Source organism: Macrosteles quadrilineatus, unplaced genomic scaffold, assembly GCF_028750875.1.
Source record: "Macrosteles quadrilineatus isolate MER2022 unplaced genomic scaffold, UCM_ALF_1.0 Scaffold_4__1_contigs__length_99947679, whole genome shotgun sequence".
Taxonomy (NCBI): domain Eukaryota; kingdom Metazoa; phylum Arthropoda; class Insecta; order Hemiptera; family Cicadellidae; genus Macrosteles; species Macrosteles quadrilineatus.
Window position 1 is genome coordinate 89914947 of NW_026542597.1, and position 25788 is coordinate 89940734.

Sequence of the window (25788 nt, forward strand, 5' to 3'; positions counted from 1 at the left end):
TCAAATACCTCTCGACTGACTGGTTCTTTACAAATTGGTTGCCCCTGGGTTGGAAGAACTAAGTGAACAAAAATATTACAACAGAGCGTTGGCAGTGGAAGCTTGATGTTAAATAAAAATTTAGTGGGCCCTGTGGAATAAAATTACCCCCAGAAGTCCTTAGGGGACGTTCTTGGTAGTGTTTAGTTCTTCCAAGGCTGAAAACAATCTTAAGACTACACTGACTCTACCTTGCACACTACCACACTAAACTTAGTGTTGCACCCAAGGTGTATCTTTTGTAGTGGATTCTTATTGGTTATAATTACGACTCTTTGAAAGAACTATATTTATGCTAGGATTGAAATACGAAAGGTTAATGATAATCAGTAAATAAATCACAATTCCATATATTTAAAAATAACTTCAGTGGAGAATATAATTATATTATAACGATGACACAAGGTGATGTGTTATGAAATGTATGGCCTTTTTACCCTAATATATTTGCCATTAATGTTATCACTACTATACAGGGTGTTTTTTTTTTTTTAACTTGCATCTTTATTAATGTAAAAACCGCAATAGATAGAAATATGCAGTTGGCGGGAATCATCTATTGACGTAGGGGGCCCAATTATTTTGAATTCAACGTTACATTCACATTCCCCCCCCTTTCCCCCCAACTTAATTTTTTTAAATAGCAAGGTACCCCTTGTGACATATCAAATAAAAGAGCATGAAAAAAGAAAATGTTTGACGAAAAAAATTGAAAATCGGTTAAAAATTTGTGAGATATTCCCCCCCTCCCCTCCCCCGGAACTTAATTTTTTTTTAAAGCAAGGTACCCTTTGTGACATATCAAATGAAAAAGCATGAAAAAAGAAAATTTTTTGTGAAACAAAATTAAAATCGGCTCATGAATTTGTGAGATAATCCCCCCCCTTTTCCCCTACCCATAACTTGTTTTTAATAGCAAGGTCCCGCCCTTGTGACATATCAAATGAAAAATAAATTTCACCAAACATTTTCTTTTTTCATGCTCTTTCATTTGATATGTCACAAGGGGTACCTTGCTATTAAAAAAAATTAAGTTCCGGGGAAGAGGGGGGGAAAATATCTCGCAAATTTATGAACCGATTTTAAATTTTTTTTCATCAAACATTTTCTTTTTTATGCTCTTTCATTTGATATGTCACAATGGGTACCTTGCTATTTAAAAAAATTAAGTTGGGGGCAGGGGGGAAAGGGGGGGAATGTGAATGTAACGTTGAATTCAAAATAATTGGGCCCCCTACGTCAATAGATGATTCCCGCAAACTGCATATTTCTATCTATTACGGTTTTTACATAAATAAAGATGCAAGTTTAAAAAAAAACACCCTGTATAACGAACCTCTCGGTAGAGGAATGAAGTGATTGGCGCGGTTACAATATAGCCGCGACAGTGACATTAAGGTTTGAAATTTTAATGTTTGAGACGATCCAACACTCACAAAATCCAAAGACAAATGCTAGTTTTTTTTTGGCTAGTGAAATCACATTGAAAAATTCCCTGACTTTTCCCTGACGATTCCATGATTTTTTTAAACTTTCCCTGATCGAAAAATTCAAAATTACAATTTTAATTCTAACTAAATCTTCAAAAGGACTAATCTTTATCTGAAGAATATCTTATGTTTTTTGACATGCAAAAAATACATAAAATCTATAGATACAGGCTTGTAGCTTATATTCAAACTTTGCAGCTTGCTTTAATAAAATTAAACAGAGTTTGATAAGATGATACACAGTTTACAACAAAATTTAATTTGTACAAAAACACAAAATTTACTTGTACAAACATATTTTTTAGTTTATACCGCGACACGGCATACGTACTCTCACCAGATCGACCTTTACAAACAATTATTTTAAACATTTTACAATTTTCCCTGACTTATGACAAAATTTCCTGACTTTTCCAGATATTTAATATTTCCTGACATTTCCAGGTCACTATAGCCACCCTGAAAGACTATAAAATTGAAGTGTAGATCTCGTTGTCCAATTTGTTACACAGTATAACTGTACGTAACTCAAGGCAATGGTATGAAAGATTATTTATTATTTATAGCTAAAGAGTGTTATGGCGGATACGTCTATATTGGAATACACTCCCACTAACTACAATCGCAAGCCAGAATCGAACCTGCAGCCCTTCCAAGTGTATTAAATTTTCCAAGTAATTGGCAAAAATAAAAATAAACTATTGGCAATTATACTCTTGTAACTTTTTGTTTGTAATAATACTGTGTTATGGGAACAATGTGTTTGCAATGACGATTATAATACAAACATTTTAATCAAATTACGTTAATTTTATCACAAATAATTGAACATTTATTTATTTTTTAGAATAATGATAATATCACTGACTATGTATCAATACCAATTAATTAGATCAAAATGGATACAAAATGTACTTATCAGTATCTGAATCTGAAAACATGTGCTCAAAGAACAGGAGGCCAAAACATAACATAAAATGTAACGGCTTGTACGACCCACTAAGAGTAATTATAACACTAATACAATAAATAATATATAGTTACTTACAACTGGACATCAGACACAAAACACTTAAGGAATCAGAGAGAATAGGATGAGTTTTTTTCCAAAATGCGGACAAATTGAATTTTGGTTGAACTAAGACGTGAAATTTCGGGAGCGGTATGTATAAGTTGTTTTAGTTAGAAAATATAAATAAAATTAGAAGCTTTAACATTTAAAGTTCAGAAGTTTATTTACAATTCAATTCAAGACTGAAACATAAACCTGACTGATATTGTTTACCTTCAAGTCTTCAACTAACATATGATACATTTAACATATGTTGATATGTTAATATAACATTATAATACATCTTTCCCCTTTAAAAAAACAGCAAACAAATTTGAAAGAATTAACTAAAAACAATAACCAACCAAACTTCTCCCTTCTTTTGAGACCATTATATTGTATTCTGAAATCTTGATGGTAGCTTGATTTCTCTACGCGGTCTTAGTTGTACTGGCTCGTCTTGCCTTGGAACTGACTGGGAATTGTTTTGTTGAGTGAGTGATGGTTTCAGATGGCGGCGATTTCTTCTTAATGTAGCTCCGTTATCACCTTCTACCCAGTAACTTCTTGGAGTTGGTCCTTGATTAACAATCTTTCCCTGCTCCCACCTTCCTTCATTTCTGAAGACAACTCTTTCGTTATTTCTTACAACCCTTAAGTCCTTGGCTGACCGATCATAGTATTTTTTCTGCAGCTGTTGTCTTGTATTTAACCTGTCTTGTACTCCATCATTCAGCGTTGGTTTCAGCAGTTCCTCAGGGATTGTTGTCTTACACCTGCGTTGAAACATCAGCTGAGCTGGAGAATATCCCAGATGCTTAACGGGCATGTTCCTAAGCTCCAATAAAGCCATTTTCAAATCCTTATTGTCATACTGTACTTTCCTTATCAACTCTTTGGCTATTCCAACTGCCCTTTCAGCAAGCCCATTGGATTGTGCATAGCCTGGACTGCGTGTCACAATTTCAAAATTCCATTCACGGGCAAATTCCCTCATTTGGGCACTGTTGTAAGGGACATTATCCGCTACCATTATATCAGGAGGGCCAAATCTACTGAAGATGTCTTTGCATGCTGATATTACAGACGTTGCTGATTTACATGGCATTTTAACCAGCTCCAACCAGTTTGAGTAAGCATCCATCATGACCAAGTACACATTTCCTCCATATGAAAATATGTCACATCCGATACGCTCCCATGGTCTAGTAGGTATAGGATACGGCATAAGGGTTTCCTTTGCATTACTCCTGGAAAACCTTTCACATATCCTGCAACGAGCCACAAAACTTTCAATGTCTGTAGCCATTCGTGGCCAATAAAGTATCTGTCGAGCCCTAGCTTTGCACTTTTCAATTCCTCCATGCGCGATATGGATTCGCTGAAGCATGTCCTGTCGTAGCTGTCGTGGCACAATCAGTTTGTGATTTAAAAACAATAAACCATCTTCTTCAGATACCATATGTCTTTGGTTCCAATAGTGGCGTACTATCTCTGGGGTGTCTTGCTTCCTTTCTGGCCAAACTTCTTTGCAGTATCTCTTCACGATAGCAGTTTCTTGGTCCTCTTCAGTGTAACGCTGGAATAATTTCTTCTTCTCTTCAGTCATAGGCAATGAACTTGTTAAACTGTGTACTTGAAATTCTGAAGACACTGTCATTCCTGTGCATTTTAATGCTGCTCATGACAACGTATCAGCAATAAGTTGGCTACTACCAGGTAAGTACTTTACTTCCAGATCATAATTCAAACACCTTAGTCTCATTTTCTGTAGCCGACCTGGTACCACGTGCAAATCTTGTTGAAAAATATTTACAAGCGGCTTGTGGTCAGTCTGAACTGTTACTTTATAGCCATAAATAAACCTGTGAAACTTCTCAACAGCAAAAACTATAGCTAGAGTTTCCTTTTCAATTTGCGAATATCTCTTCTCTGTATCAGTCATTGAACGGGACATGAAAGCCACTGGCTGCCCACTCTGCAACAAACAACATCCTAGGCCATCTTGAGAAGCGTCTGTTTGTATTTCAAGAGGTCTTCGAGAGTCAAAGTATACCAAAACTGGTTCACTGGAAATTAATGTCTTGATAATCTTCAGAGCATCTTCATGCTCTACGGTCCATAAGAAGTCCACATCCTTTCTTGTCAAATATCTGAGGGGTGCAGTGATTTTTGCTAAATTCGGTATGAACCTCGATAAATACTTTAGCATGCCCAATAACCGCATTACCCCTTTCTTGTCCGTGGGTGGGTCCATTTCAACTATGGCCTTTACATAATCTGGGTCGGGTTGGATTCCTGCAGCCGATACTATGTGTCCCAGATACTTAACTTCGCTCTTCTTAAATTGCATCTTGTTTGGATTAAACTTGATTCCAAGTTTAAGGGCTGTGTCCAAAACTCTCTTTAAATTTTCGTCATGCTCTTCCGATGTCGTTCCTCCTACAATAATATCATCATGTACTATGTTAACTCCCTTCAGGTTTCCAAAGCATTTGTAGTTATTTTTCTGGCACAATTCTGGACCCGAACAGATTCCAAAAGGAAATCTACAAAATTGATATCTCCCAAATGGGGTACTGACTGTGCACAGTTCACGACTCTCCTCATCTAAAACAATTTGAAAAAACCCATCCTTAAGATCCAAAACAGTAAAATATTTGTAACCACTCAATGTTACCAGAATATCATCAGGGTGTGGCATTAGAAAGTGCTCTCTCATTACCACCTTGTTCAATGGCATCGGATCTATGCAGATTCTCAAAGACTTATCGGGTTTTTCCACGATCACCAGAGGATTGACCCATGCTGTAGGTTTGTCAACTTTTCGAATCACCCCAGTTTCCTCAAGTTGGTCCAACTTTTCCTCTAGTTTTTCCTGTAAACTGTAAGGTACTCTCCGTGATTGTCGAATTTGTGGGATAGCACCCTCCTTAAGCTGAATATGATGAGTGCTTGGAAACTGTCCCAATCCTTCAAAAGCTGTCTTGTAGCCGGTTAAAACATCATCCTTATCCTTAAAATTCAAACATATTGATGACACTCTCTAAATTGACACAATCGTTCAGTCCTAAAATTGGCAGTTCATGTTCGACATTCACTACAGCAAAATTCACATCTGCAGTTACACCTGTAATTGTTTTACATTGTAACATCACAAGACCTAGTGGTTTGATTTTGAATTTTTCATCTCCCCAGGCTGAGAGTACACAAGAACTACGTTTTACGTGTGTAATGTTCATTTTCCGTACATAACTAGCAGGTAAAATACTGATCTCTGCACCTGTATCTAGTTTAAATCTAACTTGTGTACCACCAACAGTCAAGTTTTCCGTCCACGATTTTTCACTTTGACCTTTCACTCCACTAATGTTTAAGCTTACCGAGCCTAAACTAACATCGCTCACACAAGAGTCTTCATCGTGTTGTTCCTTGTTTGTAACAGCATGAGATTTTATAGTTTTACTCCTACAGACCTTTGCAAAATGATTTTTACCATCACATTTCGAGCATGTTTTGCCATATGCAGGACATTTACCCCGAACATCTTTGTAGCCGCAAAAGCTACACAGATCATTCTGTTTTTCTTTTGCAATACTCCGCGAAAGTTCTTGATTTGGTACATTATTGACAACACATACACTGTATGGATCCGACTTAGTCCCCGAAAGCTTGGTTTCATTGTGCTCTACAATAGTCCTACATTGATCCTTGCTACTCTCTACAATCATACAGAAATCAATAGCTTTCTTCAAGTCAAGTTTTGTATCTCTTAATAGACGCTCTTGAGTACTTTTATCTCTTATACCTAAGACAATTCTATCTCTAATCATATTGTCAGGTTCAAGAAACTCGCATGATTTAGCTGCTATTTTTAACTGCATAACAAACTTACTGAAGTCTTGACCTTCTTCCTGCTTCATTCTATAGAATTTAAACCGCTCAAATATGACATTTTTCAGAGGACAACAGTAAGATTCAAACTTATCAAGTACGCAATCAAAACTATCTTTGTCATTATCTTCAAATTTAAAAGTATTATATACATCTAGGCCATCATCGCCTAACAGATTAAGCAGCTGCGCAATCTTAATTTCATCCTTAAGTTTCTTACCATGACTAGTAGCTATTAAGTACAGTTCAAACTTCTGACGAAATCTTTTCCAATTTTCACTCACATTTCCTTCAAAACTCATAGGTTCAGGCAACCTAAACAATCCAGATACTTCCATTATTTCTTCTAGGTTTCAAAATACACCTGACACCATGTTTTAGTTAGAAAATATAAATAAAATTAGAAGCTTTAACATTTAAAGTTCAGAAGTTTATTTACAATTCAACTCAAGACTGAAACATAAACCTGACTGATATTGTTTACCTTCAAGTCTTCAACTAACATATGATACATTTAACATATGTTGATATGTTAATATAACATTATAATACATAAGTTGGTGAGGATGAAATGAGTTTTTCCTAACTTAATTTAATTCCAAACAAATTATATCCCTGGCAATTATATCCATGCGGCTGTGGCTTTAGGGTTTGTTGAAAATTAAATTTTTGCCAACTAACACTGCAAACTACGGATTGATTTGCATGACTCAACTTAACAACTCACCCCACGCATAGGAAGGTTGGAGACACACTGGTCACTGAGACAGACCCTTGGCTAGAAGCTTTCCCCACCATTCGGTACAAAAGAAAGAAATTTAAATTTTGCTTGTCGCTTGTTTTGGGCGACACACCAAGCCTTAGTTGCAAACCAAACTTGAGCATAAATGGGGCCTAAGGTAAATATCAGGGCTATCCCTAGGGTTGGCAGCGCCCGGAGCAAACGTGGTTGTGGCGCCCCCTCCCCTCCAGTAATAATAGTCGCATTCACATATTTTAATCAATTTTATGTATAGATAATGAGATAAAAGTTATAAATGAACATAATATTTGTATTAGCAAGCCTATTCTTTAAATATAATAATCTTAAAAATTTGGTTGTCCGGATGCAGATTAACTCCTAGGGAGGAATTTGGAAATCCATTATGTCTTACTGGGATAATTATGAAGTACTTTTATTTAAGGACTGGTCTTGGTTGTGTTACTTACTTTTTTTAAAGTAGAAAATCAATATGATTAGGCTCAATAATGGAGTGTATTTTAATGTTTCATCAAGAATAATAGGCGAACAGCATTAAACATTTTGGTTTATAAAATATTTTTTAGATAAGGGTAGGGACCTTAATAAAACACAACAATGAATCATAATAGGTAGTCTATAAATTGGAGAAAGTTTTACTGTTTAAAAAATACTTCTTACAACACAATTGAAATAAATAAAGATTATAAGGCGAAGTTAAGAGCTGAGCAACCCTTCTGCATTCTTCTGTCATGATATCCTGAAACAAATAAACAATAACTCAAAATTGTTATCAGAACTAAATAGAGAAAGGGGTGTCTTGTTAGCTTGGTGGTTAATTTGTCCTGGACTTTGCTGCAAGAGAAATTGAGATTGACTTAAAGGATCCTTGCACAAGGTGAGAGGATTCAACATAATTTTTCCATGGATATTGCACACACTTGCCCAGCACAGCACAAACCTGCTAACAGCAGGCTACTACTAAAATTAAAGTAAAGTAAAGTACTGCAGAACCAAATCAGATTACGCTCTTGTGTCCACCATAGCATTATAGAACATCATAGAGCACTAAACGGTTTTCATAGTCTTTTATCAATTAAGTATTAAATGTATCCATTCAAATACATACAAATTATAACCCAGTGAATGATTGAAATACATGTCATGATGAAACCATACAGCGGTAGCCCAAGTACGGCTTCATAAATTCATATGCTAGTTGGTCTGACCATACTGGGCAGGAGTAGAGTGGCCAGCTGTGCTGCGGTTAGCGTATATTCCGGTGCCGACCACCAGGGGTAATGTGTAGTTACGGCGCACGCCGCTGCAGCATCAAGTGCTAGCGACCGTTTCCATAACAACTTGGTAGTTGGGAGTAGTGTTGCCAACTTTGGAGGAATCCCCCGGAATTGGAGTTTACTGACTTATTTAGGCTAATATTAAGCAGTAAATTAATTTAAATGCCATCTTTTATTGTATTTTTTTTAAACATATATTTGTTATACTTTTGTAGTTTCATTACAATGATTCAAAGTTTTTCTTTATTAATCCATAATTTTAGGAAGTGGTTTATTGGAAGGTTTTGTTTTATATTTGCAAGGTCAAAATAAAATTTAACCAGGATGTCTAGTAGTCAGGGAAAACGTCAGGTATTAGTATTGAATTTCAAAATGGTCTTGAAAAGTTTGGATTTAGTCTTTATTTTGATATCAAAGTCGGTAAATTGCATGATTTTACTTCAATCGTGCTAGACAACGATCACGTTTCCGTGACGGCGCAAGACGATGGATGATGTGTCTACACGACCGCGGGAGATGTTCTTACACCGCGACTGTGCTAGACGACGTTTTCGTGACCACGGACCACGGGAAAAATGATCACGTCTTTTCTGCGATCGCGCAAGACGATTGTATGTACGGCCGCTGAAGATGTTCACAATTTTGCCGCAATTGTGGATGACGATGACGTTTCGTGACCACGGCATTCAATGATGATGTCTACACAGCCGCGGAAGATGTTCATGATTTTGACGCGATTGCAGAAGACGACAATAGCGAATAATAATCATTTCGTTTGCAAGAGTGGTAGTGCTGGTAACAGCTGGCGAGTTGTCGACAACGACGACGATACCAATAACTGATATCGAACGGCAAAAACGCTCTAGCGCAGATTGCAAAACCTTTCTTTGACAGTCTATATTTACTCTATTGTCTATGACTATAGTATTACACATCTACCATAGCCATAATGTTCTACCACTTCACCCTAAGAAAAGAAAATACCCCCGCCGCAGCAAACCTGCAGACTAAGCAAATTTCCATTTGACTGATTAGATTTACACTGAAATGTCTACTTAAAAATATAACATTTATTCCCTATTTAAATAGAATTAGTTTAACAAGTACTTAGGTTTGCTGTATCAGGGAGGGTAAAACTGTTTTTTTTTTGTAAAATGTTAATAGTTAGGCCTAGTAAGAAATAAAAACATTTTCCAAATTTGATCAAAATATGTTCATAAACAAGCAAACTACAACAGTTTACTTATTCTCCATAAGAATAACATTGGAATTTAAAATTTACAATTTTTTTGAATTTTCTCAGTAACCATTAGGCGTATAATAACGCTTGAATATACAAAATTATTAGTTTTTTTAAGCTCTACAAAATGATTTGGAAAGAAATTGCTAAATTTTATGTTTTTTGGATCAAAAATGGGAAAAACCTATTTTTACCCCATAAAACCCCCCGTAAACCCCCGTTCCCATGGTCCGATCATGCTGGATCGCGAACTCGTTCGAATAAACGTAGGTTTACACATTTGTACCAAATTTCATCAAAATCGGATCATTTTTGCTCGAGTTATTGTGCTAACGGACACATATATATATATATATAAATATATAAATATATATATATATATATATATGAATTTAAACGGATGGTGTTTTTGGCCTCTAGGGACCTCAAAACGAAAAAAAAATCGGTCCTCTAGCGCAGATTGCAAAACCTTTCTTTGACAGTCTATATTTACTCTATTGTCTATGACTATAGTATTACACATCTACCATAGCCATAATGTTCTACCACTTCACCCTAAGAAAAGAAAATACCCCCGCCGCAGCAAACCTGCAGACTAAGCAAATTTCCATTTGACTGATTAGATTTACACTGAAATGTCTACTTAAAAATATAACATTTATTCCCTATTTAAATAGAATTAGTTTAACAAGTACTTAGGTTTGCTGTATCAGGGAGGGTAAAACTGTTTTTTTTTTGTAAAATGTTAATAGTTAGGCCTAGTAAGAAATAAAAACATTTTCCAAATTTGATCAAAATATGTTCATAAACAAGCAAACTACAACAGTTTACTTATTCTCCATAAGAATAACATTGGAATTTAAAATTTACAATTTTTTTGAATTTTCTCAGTAACCATTAGGCGTATAATAACGCTTGAATATACAAAATTATTAGTTTTTTTAAGCTCTACAAAATGATTTGGAAAGAAATTGCTAAATTTTATGTTTTTTGGATCAAAAATGGGAAAAACCTATTTTTACCCCATAAAACCCCCCGTAAACCCCCGTTCCCATGGTCCGATCATGCTGGATCGCGAACTCGTTCGAATAAACGTAGGTTTACACGTTTGTACCAAATTTCATCAAAATCGGATCATTTTTGCTCGAGTTATTGTGCTAACGGACACATATATATATATATATAAATATATAAATATATATATATATATATATATGAATTTAAACGGATGGTGTTTTTGGCCTCTAGGGACCTCAAAACGAAAAAAAAATCGGTCCCGCGTCCAGGTCTTACCATGAGTACTACGGTAATAGCTTATTCCCTATATGGGAAATTCGCTAAAAATTAATTATTAAAGATTCACAAAATATCACAAATTATTCGTGAAATTAAAAACAAACATAACTGTAAACAGACAGTTCTCATTGTGTATCACAGTTTTTTGTTGCTGCTTAGTTCAAATTAGCTGTTTTCATAAATGAAAAAAAAATAATAGTGCTGCATCCTGTTGGTAAATCTTATAAACTCTTAATGCCTTTGCATATCATAGAACCAACCTTTTTAGTTGAAACAGCTGACTAAATTCTTTAATTTCATTTAAATATGAGTACTCATAAGGTTAACATGGGAAACTCTAGAGCCACTAAGGCGGAGCCCAAAAGGATTTTTTAGATAAAAATATGCCTATACCTATGTTAATCGTGAATGTGAGCTATCATCATGCCAAATTTGAGCCCAATCCATCCAGTAATTAACACGTGATTGAACTTCAAACACACAAACGAACAAACAAACACACAAACTTTCACATTTATAACATTAGTAAGATAGTAGCCTTTCTCATTTCACATGATCTGACAAGCACGGTGTCTCATCAAACTAGTATGATCGTTTTTGTTCAAGCTCCTACATATGAGCAATCGATGTATCTAAGGTTTAATGGGTGTTGGGGAAAAATAACTAATTTAATTCTGTGCTGGTATTAACATTTTTTTACCACAAAAAGATGTGAAACTACTTTATTGTTACCAGTTGTGTGGGGGCAATAAACTATAAACAAATAACTTGATCTTTCCACATATTTAGACTGGTGTAGTTGTACAGCGTAAGTCTCCGGTTCCGAAGATAACGGATTCACATCCTGGAAATCACCATGACAATTTGATAGATGGCCACCCTGTGCGTTGCTTCTCATGAACGTTGGTGCGGCCATCTTTAAATGCCCTTACCCACCTACGTAGGTACAATTCCGCCACTCATAATTTTCTCCCCATACACTTCACTAATCTGTCAATGAATTTAAATGGCTTTCACACCTTTAGCACTTAAAAATCTAATTAGGTACCGGTACAGCGCAAACTTCACAGGCGACGGCAGTCTCAATTGGCGGCACCGTTTTGAATGCTCTAAACCGGATGTAAACACAGCCGATTTGTGCCGAATTTCCAGCGCAGGCTTGCCAATACATCCACATACACAGCACAAATGTCCAAAATGCCAATCGCAGCACTGAAACGGAGAAATTTAAAAACAGTACTTACTTAAATAACATGCCTTGTATTATTCTGTCACCATAGGTAACTCTGAAACTTGAACAGTGCTGTAAGTTGATTAAAGTGTATTTTTTTCCAAATATAAAAACTTAACCGCCACAGCACATCATAAGTTAACACGATGACTGCTGAAAACAACGTACAGGCGCTCCCAGTGGCGGGCGAAGCCCCGGCACGCAACCGAATCAGCGAACGCAATTGGCATTCAAATATTTCAGTCTGACGAATCACAAAAGAGCAGTGGTGACTGTGCTGCGTTACCCCGAGAGTGGATGTAGTTCACTGAAACACCCAAAGGTAGCAGCACTGCACGGATCCGTATCCAGTGTCTTTGTAATGTGGGTTGAAGAGAAAAAATCCCCGAAACCGGGACAAAAGCATTGCCAGACAGGATTTTACGGGAAATTTTAGTACCAACCTACACCAAAGTAAAGCTCGCATTCTAAGCTGGCAGGCTGGCAACGATTATAACGTCTCCGTCTGAGGCTAAGCTCACACTGACTCAATATATTTCTGTTGGTCTGGTGCCGACCTTCGTCGGCGCGCGCCACATTGAAGTGCTAGCGACGCCGACTAGAGTCGGCGTTAGCAGTCAACGTGTTAATGTTAAACAAGGACTGAAAATGCTTTTTAATCATATTGATAACTTAGCCAAACTTACTTATCTTTATTGCTTTCGATTCTTTTCCAAGAAAATTTCTCTCCTTCTTATTTGGCCCCAAATAAGCAGACAACTTCATCAATATTGTTTACATATGAAGTACTCTCATACATTAACACCAAACATTTGCAATTCTCCAAGCTTTACAAGGAAATTTACCTGGAACAAAAATAGGCAGTGTACATCATTCAGGCCTACTTCTTGTTAAAAGTAAAAACAGAATATAGAACTATAGCTCAAGGTAGGGCATATTTTCTTTGTACAAATATTTGGATTGGTAGATAAAAACTTAAAAACTCGAAGGCCACTGGTTCTCTCGGACCCAAGTGTCATTACCCAGGTGGAACTAATAAAGTGTGTTTTTTATTAAAACATTAATAGCTTAGTATAAAATAAAGCTTTCAAGTTTGATTTATAAAAATAAATATAGCCTATATATATATATATATATACTTTAAAATATAAATCAAGCTTTTTGTTGGTCGCAAAACATAAACAAATAAAAAGTAGAAGAAGGTAGCTTCTAATGTTATTCTTATGGGACAAATTTAAAAATGTATTTTGAGGGTTTTATAATTACTACTGAACGGAATTGTCTAAATTTTATGGTGTCTTTCCATTGTTGTCATAATTAAGATTCGTGCAATTTTTTAACACTATAGGTGCAACGGTTAGCTTGAGTTTTTTATGCGAACACTTACACACACACACAGTTAAGCGGACAACTAATCCACGACTCCACTATACACAACACGATACATAGATAACATATTATTTTTTTTTTAATTTCTTTAGAAAGGTCTAGAGAATAATTGATAAATTTTGTGTTTTAAGGGTAAAAAATGAGAAAACCCCATTTTTTGGCCTAGGCCCCTTCTCTGCATAGAACTCATTAAAACCCGGTCCCATGGCCCGATCATGCTAGTTCGCGAACTCATTCAGATTTATCCCGCCTTACACCTTCAAACCGAATTTTCATTTGATTTTAGGTTATGAAAGAAACATAATACAAGGATATTTGCCTTTGCCAATTACAATCAATTGTAAGTATGGTGGGCTAATATGAAAAAAGTTGACCCATAGGCCTACTTGCCTAATTTGTAATTTTATTCATGTACTCAGGTATGTGTCACAATTTCATTTTCTTAGGTAGCCTACATGTTTTTTTGCCATAAGTTAACTGCATGGTTTGCTGCCTTGTTTAGGCCTACTGTGTGAAATTAACCTAACTTAAGTTTTGTGACGTTGCCTATTGTAAGTTATTTTATAGACTACTAAATTTCCATTCATACTTGGCTTAAAATACCTAATATGTATCGTCGCCATTTCATTGAATAGTATTAACAGTATTGATGGTAGAATAAGTTAAAGGGTACAGTTTCTTAACTGGGCTACGCTAATTTTATTGAAACTATCGATTCGATTAGTAAACCTACATGCGATTTTTTCACCATCAGCAAGTTTGGTTGGTTAAGTTAGGTTATGATAATTTAATTTTATAATAAACTTAGATAGGTATATTTTAAAATATCTATTATTAATCAATATTTTTAATTCAATACTGTAGTTTAATAAAATATATTAACTTAAGTTAGCGTAGCCCAGTTAAGAAACTGTAGGAATACCCAAGTTAAATCTCTTGGCTCAGTATTATCACGCTTACCATTTCTAAGGTTACACAAATGATACAAACTTGATAGCCTACTTATATCGAATATAGGCCTACTCGAATACTTAATACTCATTCAAATGAGTGTAGGACGTAAACCTAAGGGCTGCACTTTACTTTATGTCCTACACTCATTCGAATGAAAATATCGATCGATATGTCGATTATTAGATAAGTTATATCATTTGGTTAGTTAGGTAAGGTTAACCTAACCTAACTAACCAAACGATATATCGAATGAAACAATCTAATAATCAATATTTTCATTCGAATGAGTGTAGGACGTAAAATAAAGTGCAGCCGTTGAATACATTCACTGATATTTTTATTAAGTTAATTGTTTAGGCCTGTCACAGGAAATCTGTAACTTGAGTCACAGCTACCTTAAGCTTAAGTAGAGGCTAGGCAACTGTACCTACTAACTTAACCTAATAACACTCAAGCAAATAATAGCCTAAAGCCTACTGCGTTTTTGTTACTTTGAATAACAAGGCCTAGGAACAGGATTGGATTAAAACACAACTTACTGGATTTCAACACCTCAATAGTTTTGGAATTTTTTGATGCTTACAATTTATTAATAATTATTGTTCCTCTTCTTTATCTTCTGTCAACACCAGCCGGACTATTGACAAGATTCATTAATTTTCAATGCCGTTATCCTTCACTTCATTTTCATATCTTTTAACTTCTCTCTATAAATATTTCTTGCATTTTCATTGTCATATAGCATGTAATTGTTGCCATTTCTCGTATAAAAATCGTTTAAAAACATTTAAATAAATAAATGTTTAGGTTATAAATTACGATATCGCAGTTGGGCAGTTGTCAGTACGGTCCAATTACAATAATTATCGTATCCTACCATAAAATATCGTATATATGGTAGACCTGACTGAAGCGAGCAGCTGATGCCATTCCCACAATGCAACATTCTCTTCAATTATAAGCTATGCCCCAAAATCAGGATTATAAGGTATGACTCAAAATCAGGATTATAAGCTATAGAACAGAATCGGAATTATAAGCTGCGCCACTATTTGACCATTATAAGTTGTGAAACTGAAAATGTGTCATACCTTATAACGTTTTAGAGAAATTGTGGCATAGCTTATAATTTTTCGTGAAAGTGTGGCATAGCTTATAACTGATTATAAGCTATGCCACATTTTCAACATTATAAGCTATGGAACAAATTCACGATTATAAGCTATGACATTATAAGCTATGACACCCCACGTATGATAGTACTAGCTGTTACCCACGGGCTTCACCCCGTTTGACTTCATAAGTATTAATAAAAGGATTGATTCGTTAGTTCAGCTAAAATAAACTAAACAGATTGAAAAGGGCAAAAAATCAATTTGCTCATCGGAGTTTTTACTATCGTCGATCTTGGCGTCTGCGTAGGCGTGTGCTGCATCTCAACATGCGTTGTTAGTAAAAAAAATCGTGTGCTAGCTGCGTGTTGCGTGGCTTGGCTTGCGGCTTGCGCCTCAAAACTTGCGTTGCGTGCATTGTGTCGTTGTGTCACGGTCACATGCGTCTCACTGTCTCAGCATACGCCTAGCTTCGGGAAATTAGTTAGCCCGCCCTGTGTTCATCAAATTTGTTAATTTTCAAAACAAAGTACGCGTTAGAATAATAATTGTATATTTAATACAGCGTGTAAAGTTCTGATTAGCATTTTTTTCCAAAACGCCTATTTGAAAACCAAATCAATTCACCGATGAAAAAAGGCGCTAACTTCACGTTACGACCACGGCGGAGACGGACCGGGGCTCAGACTCAAACTCAACGATGTGTGTGTTGTGCATTGAGCCAGATCATTAATCGCGCCTCATTAAAAATCTCTAAATTTTACAAGAATTGTCTCCTGAATATTTCAAATTACGTAAAAAGATAACTTTATTTCCGATCTACCATGCTTCCTGGAGATGCTAAGGTAAGTAAGTTATTGACGTTAGAATGGTTAAAAGTGGCACCAAAGTTGGGTTATGTTTATGTTTATATGATTAAGCCGGTTAGTTATTCACATTTTTCAACCAAGTAGGCCTCCTTTACAGCCTAGTGTTAAGTGTTTACAATTAAATATGTTTGGGAGATTAAGGCATTCACTTTTTTACCACATTGTTCATAACATTGCTATGGGGAAACATTTTCTCATCCCTCCAGCATTGTCAGTCGTCTGTAGGTTGTCAGTGTTTTCTCTAGGTTTAACTAAAGTTAGTTCTGTTAACCGCTATGAATACAATTCTATTTCTTGTTATAATTCAACAAATGTATCCCACTTAAGCAGCCAAAGGATTGACTGTTTGAAAATAGTTTTTGATAAGGTAGGGGCACCAATCTTACTAACTTAAGTTAGCCTAGGCCTATTAGCTTATTTAATATTTTTTTTAAGAGGTTGGCAGCCTCTTTTTACCTTGCATTTGCCCGTCCACATAGACTACAGATCTGTGAGTGGAACGTATAAAACACAATTAACAAAATCAATACCGGTAATTCAAAACTTAGTTATGACTTTATTTAGTATTGGTTCGGGTGCAGGTTCTTAACTGGGATAAGTTTAAGCTACCACAACATTGATTAGGCCTATCGATTATACTGATTTACCTACTTAATGTAATTGACTAGGTCTACAGCAAGTTTGGTTAAAGTTAAGTTAGCCTTATTTATATTTTCATGCTAGAGTACCGCAAACTTACTGGTAACTTAAGTTAAGGGTAACTTAGGTAGCCTAGATAAGAAACTAGTAGGCCTACCCATTGGTTCTAAGAGAACCAATAACTTACTCATAGGCCTAGGTTAGCTTCTGATTGTAGATCTTGATACTTGAATCCTGCATCTTTGACAGATCTAGTCTGATAGATTGATTCATAATTTATAATATAATAAAACTATATAGGCCTAGACCTACAATATTTACAAAACCATAAATTAGGCTACTATAGCCTCGTTCACACGGTGCGAGTTTGCAAGCTACTCGCCAGCGAGCAAGAAGCCGGCAAGTTGGTGAGTGTGCTTGTAGTCGTTCACACGATGCTTTTTCCACTCGCTCAGTAGCTAGCTTGAACCAAATCCTCCGACATCTTTGAATAACATGCGCACAAGCACAAGCAACTGTGTTCACACTGGGCTACTTTACACGCCTAATCGCTCAAAAGCTGGCGAGTTGGCATGTAAAGTAGCGGCAGCGTCAACTTTTTCCAGAGCTTTTTTACAAGCAGCTTTTGAGTGAGTACTTCGTTCACACTGAGCTATTTTACTAGCTGCGTGTAAAAAAGCCGGCGTGTAGCTTGTAAACTCGCCCCGTGTGGACGGGGCTTATAAAAAAACTTGGCCGTCTATTGGATGGCAAGGTGGACATACACTATCTTGCGAGGGGCTCATCCTCAAGTTCTTTAAGGGAGTAGAGCGGTCTATTTACAAGTAGCCTATCCCTTTTAGTGCCCTCTTGAAGGAGGGCACATCCATCTCCCACATCTGGGTAGGCAGAGTACCGGTAGGTATATATTTTAATCGCTGAACGGGGATAGCAACTCAAGGTACAACTGAGACGGCAGCGGGGAACGTCGATATTTTGGGCCTTCCTAGTATAGTAGCCTAATCGTGCACCTCCTCTCTCTTACTGTAAACTCTCAAGTTATTCTTCAGTAGGATCAGGATATATCTAGAACATATTGACTACCGTATATACTGTGAGCACCCCTAGTTCCTTGAAGATTGGCCGGCAATGGTCCAAATAACCCAGCAGATGTGACAATCCTCATGGCCATTTTTTGTAAAAGTAGTATATCCTCAGCTGCTGAGGAGTGCCCCCACATTACCAGTCTATAAGAAACATGACTGTGAAATAGGGCGTAATACACAGATAGAAGCTAGATGATCTAGGAATTTCTGGGGCGTAAGTTTTCTAAGGATTGAGGGAGATACAGTTTTTTAACTGAAGGTGGCGTAGTTTTCAAATAGATACCTAGGACTATTTAAGTTTACCCTAAAGAAGTGGAAGCTCAAATTATTGTATTTAATAATTGTTGTAGGTATTTATTTGTTAGTTAAAATAGGTGTGTTTATCAGCCTTATCAGATACAGTTTGGCCAAAGTTTCTGTGAACGCAGCCAGAACTGGTCGGGTCTTGGTGAGGGGGTTGGCGGGGTTACTTTGTGAAAACATTTGTGTTTTGCTACTCAGCGTGACTCGGTCACCCCTACCCCCAGTACGGCCAATAACCAGCACTCGTAACCTATGTCTTTTTGTAGTTCGGTTAGTAGCGACTCGTCCACGCGCACAGAAACTTTGGCCGAACTGTATAAGTTTTTGAAGAATATTATTTGGCTTTCATTGAAAAATTATCTAATAGTCTATTCTTTTTTAGGAGTCTAAAGACACAGAAACTGCTGTCAAGAGCAATGAACATGAGCTGAGTGAAGGTGAGGGTGAGGCGGACGTTAAAGACCAAGCTGAAAAAAGCGACAAGAAGAAATCAACTTTGGATTCATGGGTTAAGAAATCAGAAAAGGAACCAAAATCCAGGGGCAAACGCTCAAGGAAAGAAGATGATTCTGGAGACAAGGAATCTGCTTCTAAGAAGACCAAGGCTTTGACTCCAGTGGAAGAAAGTGTTGAAGGATTTGACTTCAATGCTTGTGAAAAAACCACTCCAGATGGAAAAGAATGGAACTTCAAAATATCCTCCTGGAATGTTGCTGGTCTGAGAGCTTGGGTCAAGGTAAATTGAATGACACGTTTAATTTGAAATATGGTAAGCCTAGCCAGTTGTAAAAGAATCAATACTGATATCCATCCTTAATACTGTAGGCCTTCTAACATGATTGTTTCAGGTTAATATTTTTGTTATGGGCCGTATCTATAGGCCTAACCTGATGCTTACAACAAATTTGGCCAAACCTAACCTAACCAATTTAGCCTAACCTTAAATATATTTGGAAACAATCTTATTTTTTAGTCTCATTCCATACAAGATGATTTAAATTAATAAACTCTAAGATTTCTATGTGTTTGAGTGATATTTTTGATACTTTCCCCCATTGGTTTGATGGAATTTTGGTTTGATTTAGGTTTCTAAGAATTTTAATGAGTTATTTTTCAATATAGAAAGGTGGTCATCACTACATATCCAGGGAGCAGCCAGACATCTTAACACTGCAAGAAACTAAATGTCCAGAATCAAAACTTCCACCAGAAGTGAAGATTGATGGGTACCACGCATATTGGTTGGGAAGTAAGTATTGTAGGCTATTTTTTATGTGTTAAACTTTTTTAGAAGTTGGGGGCCAAGATGGAACTATGGTTTAATGTTTAGTATCGACCAGTGTTTAATACTGATGCGTTAAGGGGGGATTATTTCTAGGTTGAATAGAAATAATGATTTACCTGTCCATACATGCTTCCGATTCGAATGTATCTAGCAAGGAACAGCTGGTGATATAAAGTCATTGTGATCTGAACCTATGATCGCTGCTTGGACTCGTAGGCCGTTGCACTACAACTGAACTAAACCAACTCGCCAAATAAACATAGTCTTATTTCAATGTCAGACTGTAGGAAGGGGCCTATACTGCAATATTGTGCAAAGGGACTTTTCGGCCATCCTGTTTTATCAATTTACATATATATGATCTGTGGTAAAAGCATATAAAGCCATATAAAGAACGGATGAATTTATTCCAGTTTAGAATGATTTTTAAAAGTGTCACAGATGTGTTCAAAGGGTTTATATTATATCAGACCTAAAATGTTTGTGTAGGTGAAAAAGATGGGTATGCAGGAGTATCACTTTATACCAAACAGAAACCATTGGACATCAAGTACGGAATCGGTGACAAAACTTTTGACAAAGAAGGAAGATTGATCACCGCTGAGTATGAAAAATTCTACCTCGTAGCTACATGTAAGTAAATACAGTTGCCTGCCTATCAATTACTGTATCCAGATTTAAAAGCCTTGGAAACAACGTCCATGTTAATACATTACAATAGGTTATATTACTCTATCGCCAAATGGTCCTGTCGTTTCAGTTACACAACCATGGTTTTGAAGGCTTTGATGGCTTCATTTTCAAGTTTACGTGGACGTTAAGCAGCATTATTCCTCATCAACCTGATAGCTTGTTCACATGAGGACATTAGACGCTGCGTTGAGCGCACGTTAGCAAAATGTGAAACTACATGCATGACAGTGGTAGACGCGGCATTAGTTGAATCAGTCACTACTCCAGTGTGACTATGGAGCTAGAAGCGCCCTGTCGTAGCGTTTGTTGATGTGAAAACTACAAGCGTCGCGTTTTTGCAACGTTGGTTCCAAGAGCGCTTTTGCATGTAAACGATCTCCTTGTACTTGACTAAAGAGCGTTTGGCAAACAAGCATCTAAAACCCTCATGTACAAGGTGTTATCGCTTGTTGAATGTTAATGACTGTTTGAATGTTAATGGTGTGATGAAGATTAAGAGCTAGCTAATTCACTCTTACCTGTTAACTTATAAGATAGAAGAGGATTAATGTTGGTTAATCTCTACGTAAACTTGAAAATAAAGCATCAAGGCCTTCGAAATCATGGGAACAGGTTTAATTTGCGATACAAGGTAATATAACCTACTATCGTAATAATCATTGTGATCTAGAGGCTATACCGCAGTGAAACGTTTATACAATTTTCTAGTTGTTCAAATTTATGTTACTAGCTTTACTGTGTTTGCCAAGTTTCCTGTTGACATTCAAATTATGGAAATCTTCAAACTGCCAACTTAAGTTTGATGAATATTGTTTACGTTTTTGTCTATTTCAATGCCATTGGCATTTTTAGGTTTTTTAAGGCTCTGTTGATTTTAGGAAGCATAATTAAAATAGCTCAATGGTGACTGAGTTTTGTTCAAGGAAGGGCTCTAGGTCAGGATGTAGAATTGTAGAATTAAGAGAATAGCAGATAGCTTACCTTGAAGAAGTACAGTTAGACCATAGAACATACATATTTTAGAACTCGCAACATTTTGTAACCAAAAAGAGGTATACTCTCTTTCACTTCCCCAATACTTGATTAAGTCTTTTTGTTTTTATTTAGGCCTACACTACTTTTAACCTCTAAAATCACTGATGACAGAATTTGTACGTTTCCCCAAGATGAACCAGCTATAGCATACTGTATTTTTGTCGTTGTTCTTGCAGTCCAGAAAGTTTTCTCCAGACTAATAAGTGGTCTTTGATTCTTTGATGTATACTTTTTAATTTTTATTAGCTAGGCCTAATCTTTTTCATAGGTAGAAAGAGAGTAATTTATCTACCTAGAGTAAATCTTAGAGATATTGATTTTTTTATCACGAAAAATGAGAAAGATGTTATTGCCTGGTATCATGTGATGTGTGGTATTATGTGCTATTTTTTTCAGATGTTGTCAATGCTGGGCAAGGGCTGAAAACTCTAGATAGAAAACTGGAATGGAACAAACAGTTTGAAAAATATTTGAAAGAGCTGGATGCCAAAAAGCCCGTTATTCTAACAGGAGACTTGAATGTGGCACACAAAGAAATCGGTAAGTTAAGTTTAGATGAGTGGAAATACACTCAAAAAATTCAAATTGTTTATCTGTGGACTTAACATTAGCAGGAATTGATCGGAAAGATAATGTGACTCGATATTTATTCTATTTTCATACAGAATGTGTTGATTAACAGTTGGCTTGGAAGCCCTCCCGTGGTTTAAAAAAAAATCTTTTTTTAATCAGAACATAGGAAGGTTTTATCAGCAGAATAAGCATCTACTTTGAACTAAATGTGCTTACAAAATATAGGACTACTGTAGGAAACAGGGCTTTTAGGACCCGGGTGGACAGAAAAATTCATAGTTAAGTTATAAAAGGCTGTAACCTCTTAACAAATAAGAAAAAATCGAATGTCATGTAACAATAATAATCCTACTAATATTATAAGTGAGAAAGATTGGATGGATGTTTGTGACAAGTAAAAGCGAAAAATACTTGTCGAATCGGGCTGAAACTTTGTGTGATGAAAGCTCACATTCCCGATTAACATATAGACGCATTCATATCTCAAAAATCCTTTCAGGCGATGCCCCAGTTGCTCTGGAGTTTTCCATGTTAACCTTATGAGTATTCATACTTAAAAGGAATTAAAGAATTTTGTCAACTACACAAGTTGGTTCTATGATATTAAGTAGCATTAAAAAGTTATAAGGTTTACCAACAGGGTACAGCACTATTATTATTTTTTCATTTATGAAAACATCTAATTTGATCCAACTAGCAACATAAAGCTGTAAAAAATTTGAATTTAACTTTTTTTATTGTTTAGGGGCAGTGGTAGAACATTATGGCTATGGTAGATGTGCTATAGCATAGCCTACCGTGAATTAAAAGAACCAATTCTTAAACCGTGTCCTATTGCAAACGCAAAGCACGAGTATAACTGCAATAAGCATTTTATACTTATACGCCAACACCGTACAAAGGACGTGTACTCTGCTAGTAATAAATTTCTAAAATATACTATTATTCATCCACCCAGTGTGTAAGAACTAAAAACTTTTCAGACATGAAGAATCCGAAAACAAACCAAAAATCGCCAGGGTTTACCCCAGAAGAACGGGAAGACATGACCAAATTGCTCAGTGCAGGGTTCGTTGACTCTTTCCGACATTTCTATCCGGATGAAGAAGGCGCTTACACGTGGTGGAACTATGTCGGAAACTGTAGAGCGAGGAATACGGGATGGTGAGTTTTCTATAATTTTTTTACAATTTTTACCCGCTTTTTCCAGACCTGAAGAACCCTAAGACCAACCAGAAGTCAGCTGGGTTTACGCCCCAAGAGAGGGAAGACATGACGAAGCTTTTGGAACAAGGGTTTGTCGATACTTTCCGCCATCTTTACCCGGAGAAAGAAGGCGCTTACACTTTCTGGTCGTTCATGGGAAACGCAAGGTCCAAAAATACCGGATGGTATGTTTACTTTTGATTATTATTAGATGTGATTCTTGGGGAAAGAAGAGACACAATGGGTAAAAATGGTTGATTGCCGTAAAAAAAATTTCGGCCCAATTTTTATCACTTACTATAGAATGCTAATTTCCTTATTATTTTGTTCTGACCCTTTGGAACTGTTTGTGTGTGGTGTAATATTTTTGTTTTTATGTTAATGTTTTCCATTTAGTTTTCCATCTATTCTTCAGTTTGGTTGTTTACTATAAAAATCTTCATATTGGTTTTTATCCTATTGCACAGTTATGTTAAAAACTGATCTTACCACTAAAAATATACAAATTAAAGCATCCCCTACCCTTATTTTCTATTCATATCTAGATTAAAGTACACTTTACCTGTGTTGTGTCCCTACCTAAAGTTATTGTTTTTTAAGGCTTGAAAGATTACCTTTTTTTACAGGAGACTTGACTACTTCATTGTGTCGGAGCGTTTGCTGCCCAACGTTTGTGACAGCGTGATCAGAGAGAAGGTTCTCGGTAGCGATCACTGCCCGGTCACACTCTTCTTGTACATTTAGACATCACCAGGTATCTAAACTAATTATGATGTAACTTACTTAATGTAGGTCTACTGTTGAAGTTTATTCAAAGTTCCTTGAATTAGTTTAGTTTAGCGATCATTAAACACGGAACTGTTTACTTTCATCTTCCACTTCCACTTCCATCAGGCTTATTTCAGAGAGTGCAAGATTGTGCAGGACATTTTTTTAAAAACTGCTGTCTGGCGTTGATTGTATCTCATGCGCCTCTTTCAGGAATTAAATATACACTTCTTTGTTATATAAATAATATTAAATCAATTGTTTGCTTTACCCTTCCAAACACTAGGGCAACATCCCTATGCATCTGACGGAGTTTCAAAATCAATTTGGACAAGGTTTATTGTGTGAAATTTTTATCATGTGGAAATGGATTGTTTAATAGAGATATAATTTTATTTCAGATTAAAATTCAAAAATCCTTCTTCAAGACAAGAATCTCAGGGACTAACAGCAAGACTACGGTTAGAAGTAAGAAAATTTGTCAAGTAAAATATTTATGTAAAACTTAGTTATCTAAATGTCACTTGTGTCTGGAAATTATTCTGAATGTAAAGTTAAATTTTAAAATTTGACTAAAAGCATTATTTTTGTAGGGTTACGATGTGAAAGATTCGGATGTGGCTATCTTCTATTCCTAACAGTAATGAACTTTTCTTTATTGAATTTTGTATTGATGTTTGTTGATCTGAGTTGTTTGATTTATAATTTAGTTTGTAAGAGGAAAATGTGGATTTTCTGTGTATGAATGTGATTAAACCAAAAAAGGTTAGGAGAACTAACTTTTCACTTGCATTTTGTAGTTGTTTCTGTTTATTAAAACTTGTTTTTTCAGTATATGTTTTTATTATTTATTTAGACTCCTATAAAAAAAGCCTAAAATGTTTGATAAACAGTCTCAGCAAACTGACACGTACTTTCTCCCATAAGCTTGTCAACAATCTTTGTAATGGGTAAGGGATCGGAGTTACTGATATTTTATGGGTAAAATAAAAAAAGTTGCAGTAATTTTAAACAATAATTTTTACAGCATTGGGGTTGTACTACTTAACTTATTTTGATTATGATTACAAGGAACACAACTTACTAAATAAAATGCCAATCAAAATCGTCTGAGCTCTTTTCTTGTGAAAATCCGACTTTTCTGTTAAAATAAAATCACCATAGGCTACCAAAATAAAATGTAAATTTAAAAACTCCTAGATATGTTATGGATTATCCACATACCAAGTTTCATCAGAATCTAACTCTGTACACATCCTCACATACTCAACGCTCATATACATCACTGACAACAACTGATTTTGGTCCCAAAATAGATATTTCCTCCCAAAACTCAAACAAAAAAATCTTTACAGAAACAATACCTTCTCCATATACTCTTTATTTGGAGAGAAAGTAAAAAAGAAAAGAGACAACTTAAGTAGTTCAGACTTTAGTTTATTTCATTGATTCTAAATTTATCTCCAGAAGGTTTCTGATCATTCACTAATTTTTGACAATCAAAAACTTGTTAATTATTCAGAGCAATTAAATGTCAGTGTTGATTAAAAATAGAAAATCAATCCATAGTACTGTGAAACATTCAATAATCTTGCATTG

General features: G+C 35.8%; 2 protein-coding genes and 1 long non-coding RNA gene across 4 annotated transcripts; 1 reads left to right on the forward strand and 2 right to left on the reverse strand.

Annotated features, from left to right (window-relative positions):
* Nucleotides 1-2971: 2971 nt before the first annotated feature.
* LOC128993131 (uncharacterized protein K02A2.6-like) lies at nucleotides 2972-4240 on the reverse strand. The gene has a single exon (XM_054416890.1). The coding sequence runs from the start codon at nucleotides 4238-4240 to the stop codon at nucleotides 2972-2974; it is 1269 nt and encodes a 422-aa protein (XP_054272865.1).
* A 3592-nt stretch (nucleotides 4241-7832) lies between these two features.
* On the reverse strand, nucleotides 7833-15481 carry LOC128992619 (uncharacterized). The gene is made up of 3 exons (XR_008490726.1): nucleotides 15205-15481; nucleotides 12965-13123; nucleotides 7833-7973 (listed from the first exon to the last, which is right to left on the reverse strand). It is a non-coding gene; the product is annotated as an uncharacterized LOC128992619 (long non-coding RNA).
* A 900-nt stretch (nucleotides 15482-16381) lies between these two features.
* On the forward strand, nucleotides 16382-25297 carry LOC128992042 (DNA-(apurinic or apyrimidinic site) endonuclease). Of its 2 annotated transcripts, none has more exons than XM_054415418.1 (8): nucleotides 16382-16578; nucleotides 19012-19365; nucleotides 19752-19878; nucleotides 20404-20547; nucleotides 22039-22182; nucleotides 23199-23379; nucleotides 24048-24175; nucleotides 24591-25297. In XM_054415418.1, exons 1-7 carry the CDS (start codon nucleotides 16558-16560, stop codon nucleotides 24163-24165), a joined length of 1089 nt encoding a protein of 362 aa, XP_054271393.1. In that variant the 5' UTR covers nucleotides 16382-16557; the 3' UTR covers nucleotides 24166-24175; nucleotides 24591-25297. The 2 variants fall into 2 exon arrangements, with proteins under 2 accessions (XP_054271393.1, XP_054271392.1); XM_054415417.1 differs by lacking the exon at nucleotides 23199-23379 and adding an exon at nucleotides 23426-23606 and having other exon boundaries at nucleotides 16399-16578.
* The last annotated feature ends 491 nt before the right edge of the window (nucleotides 25298-25788 follow it).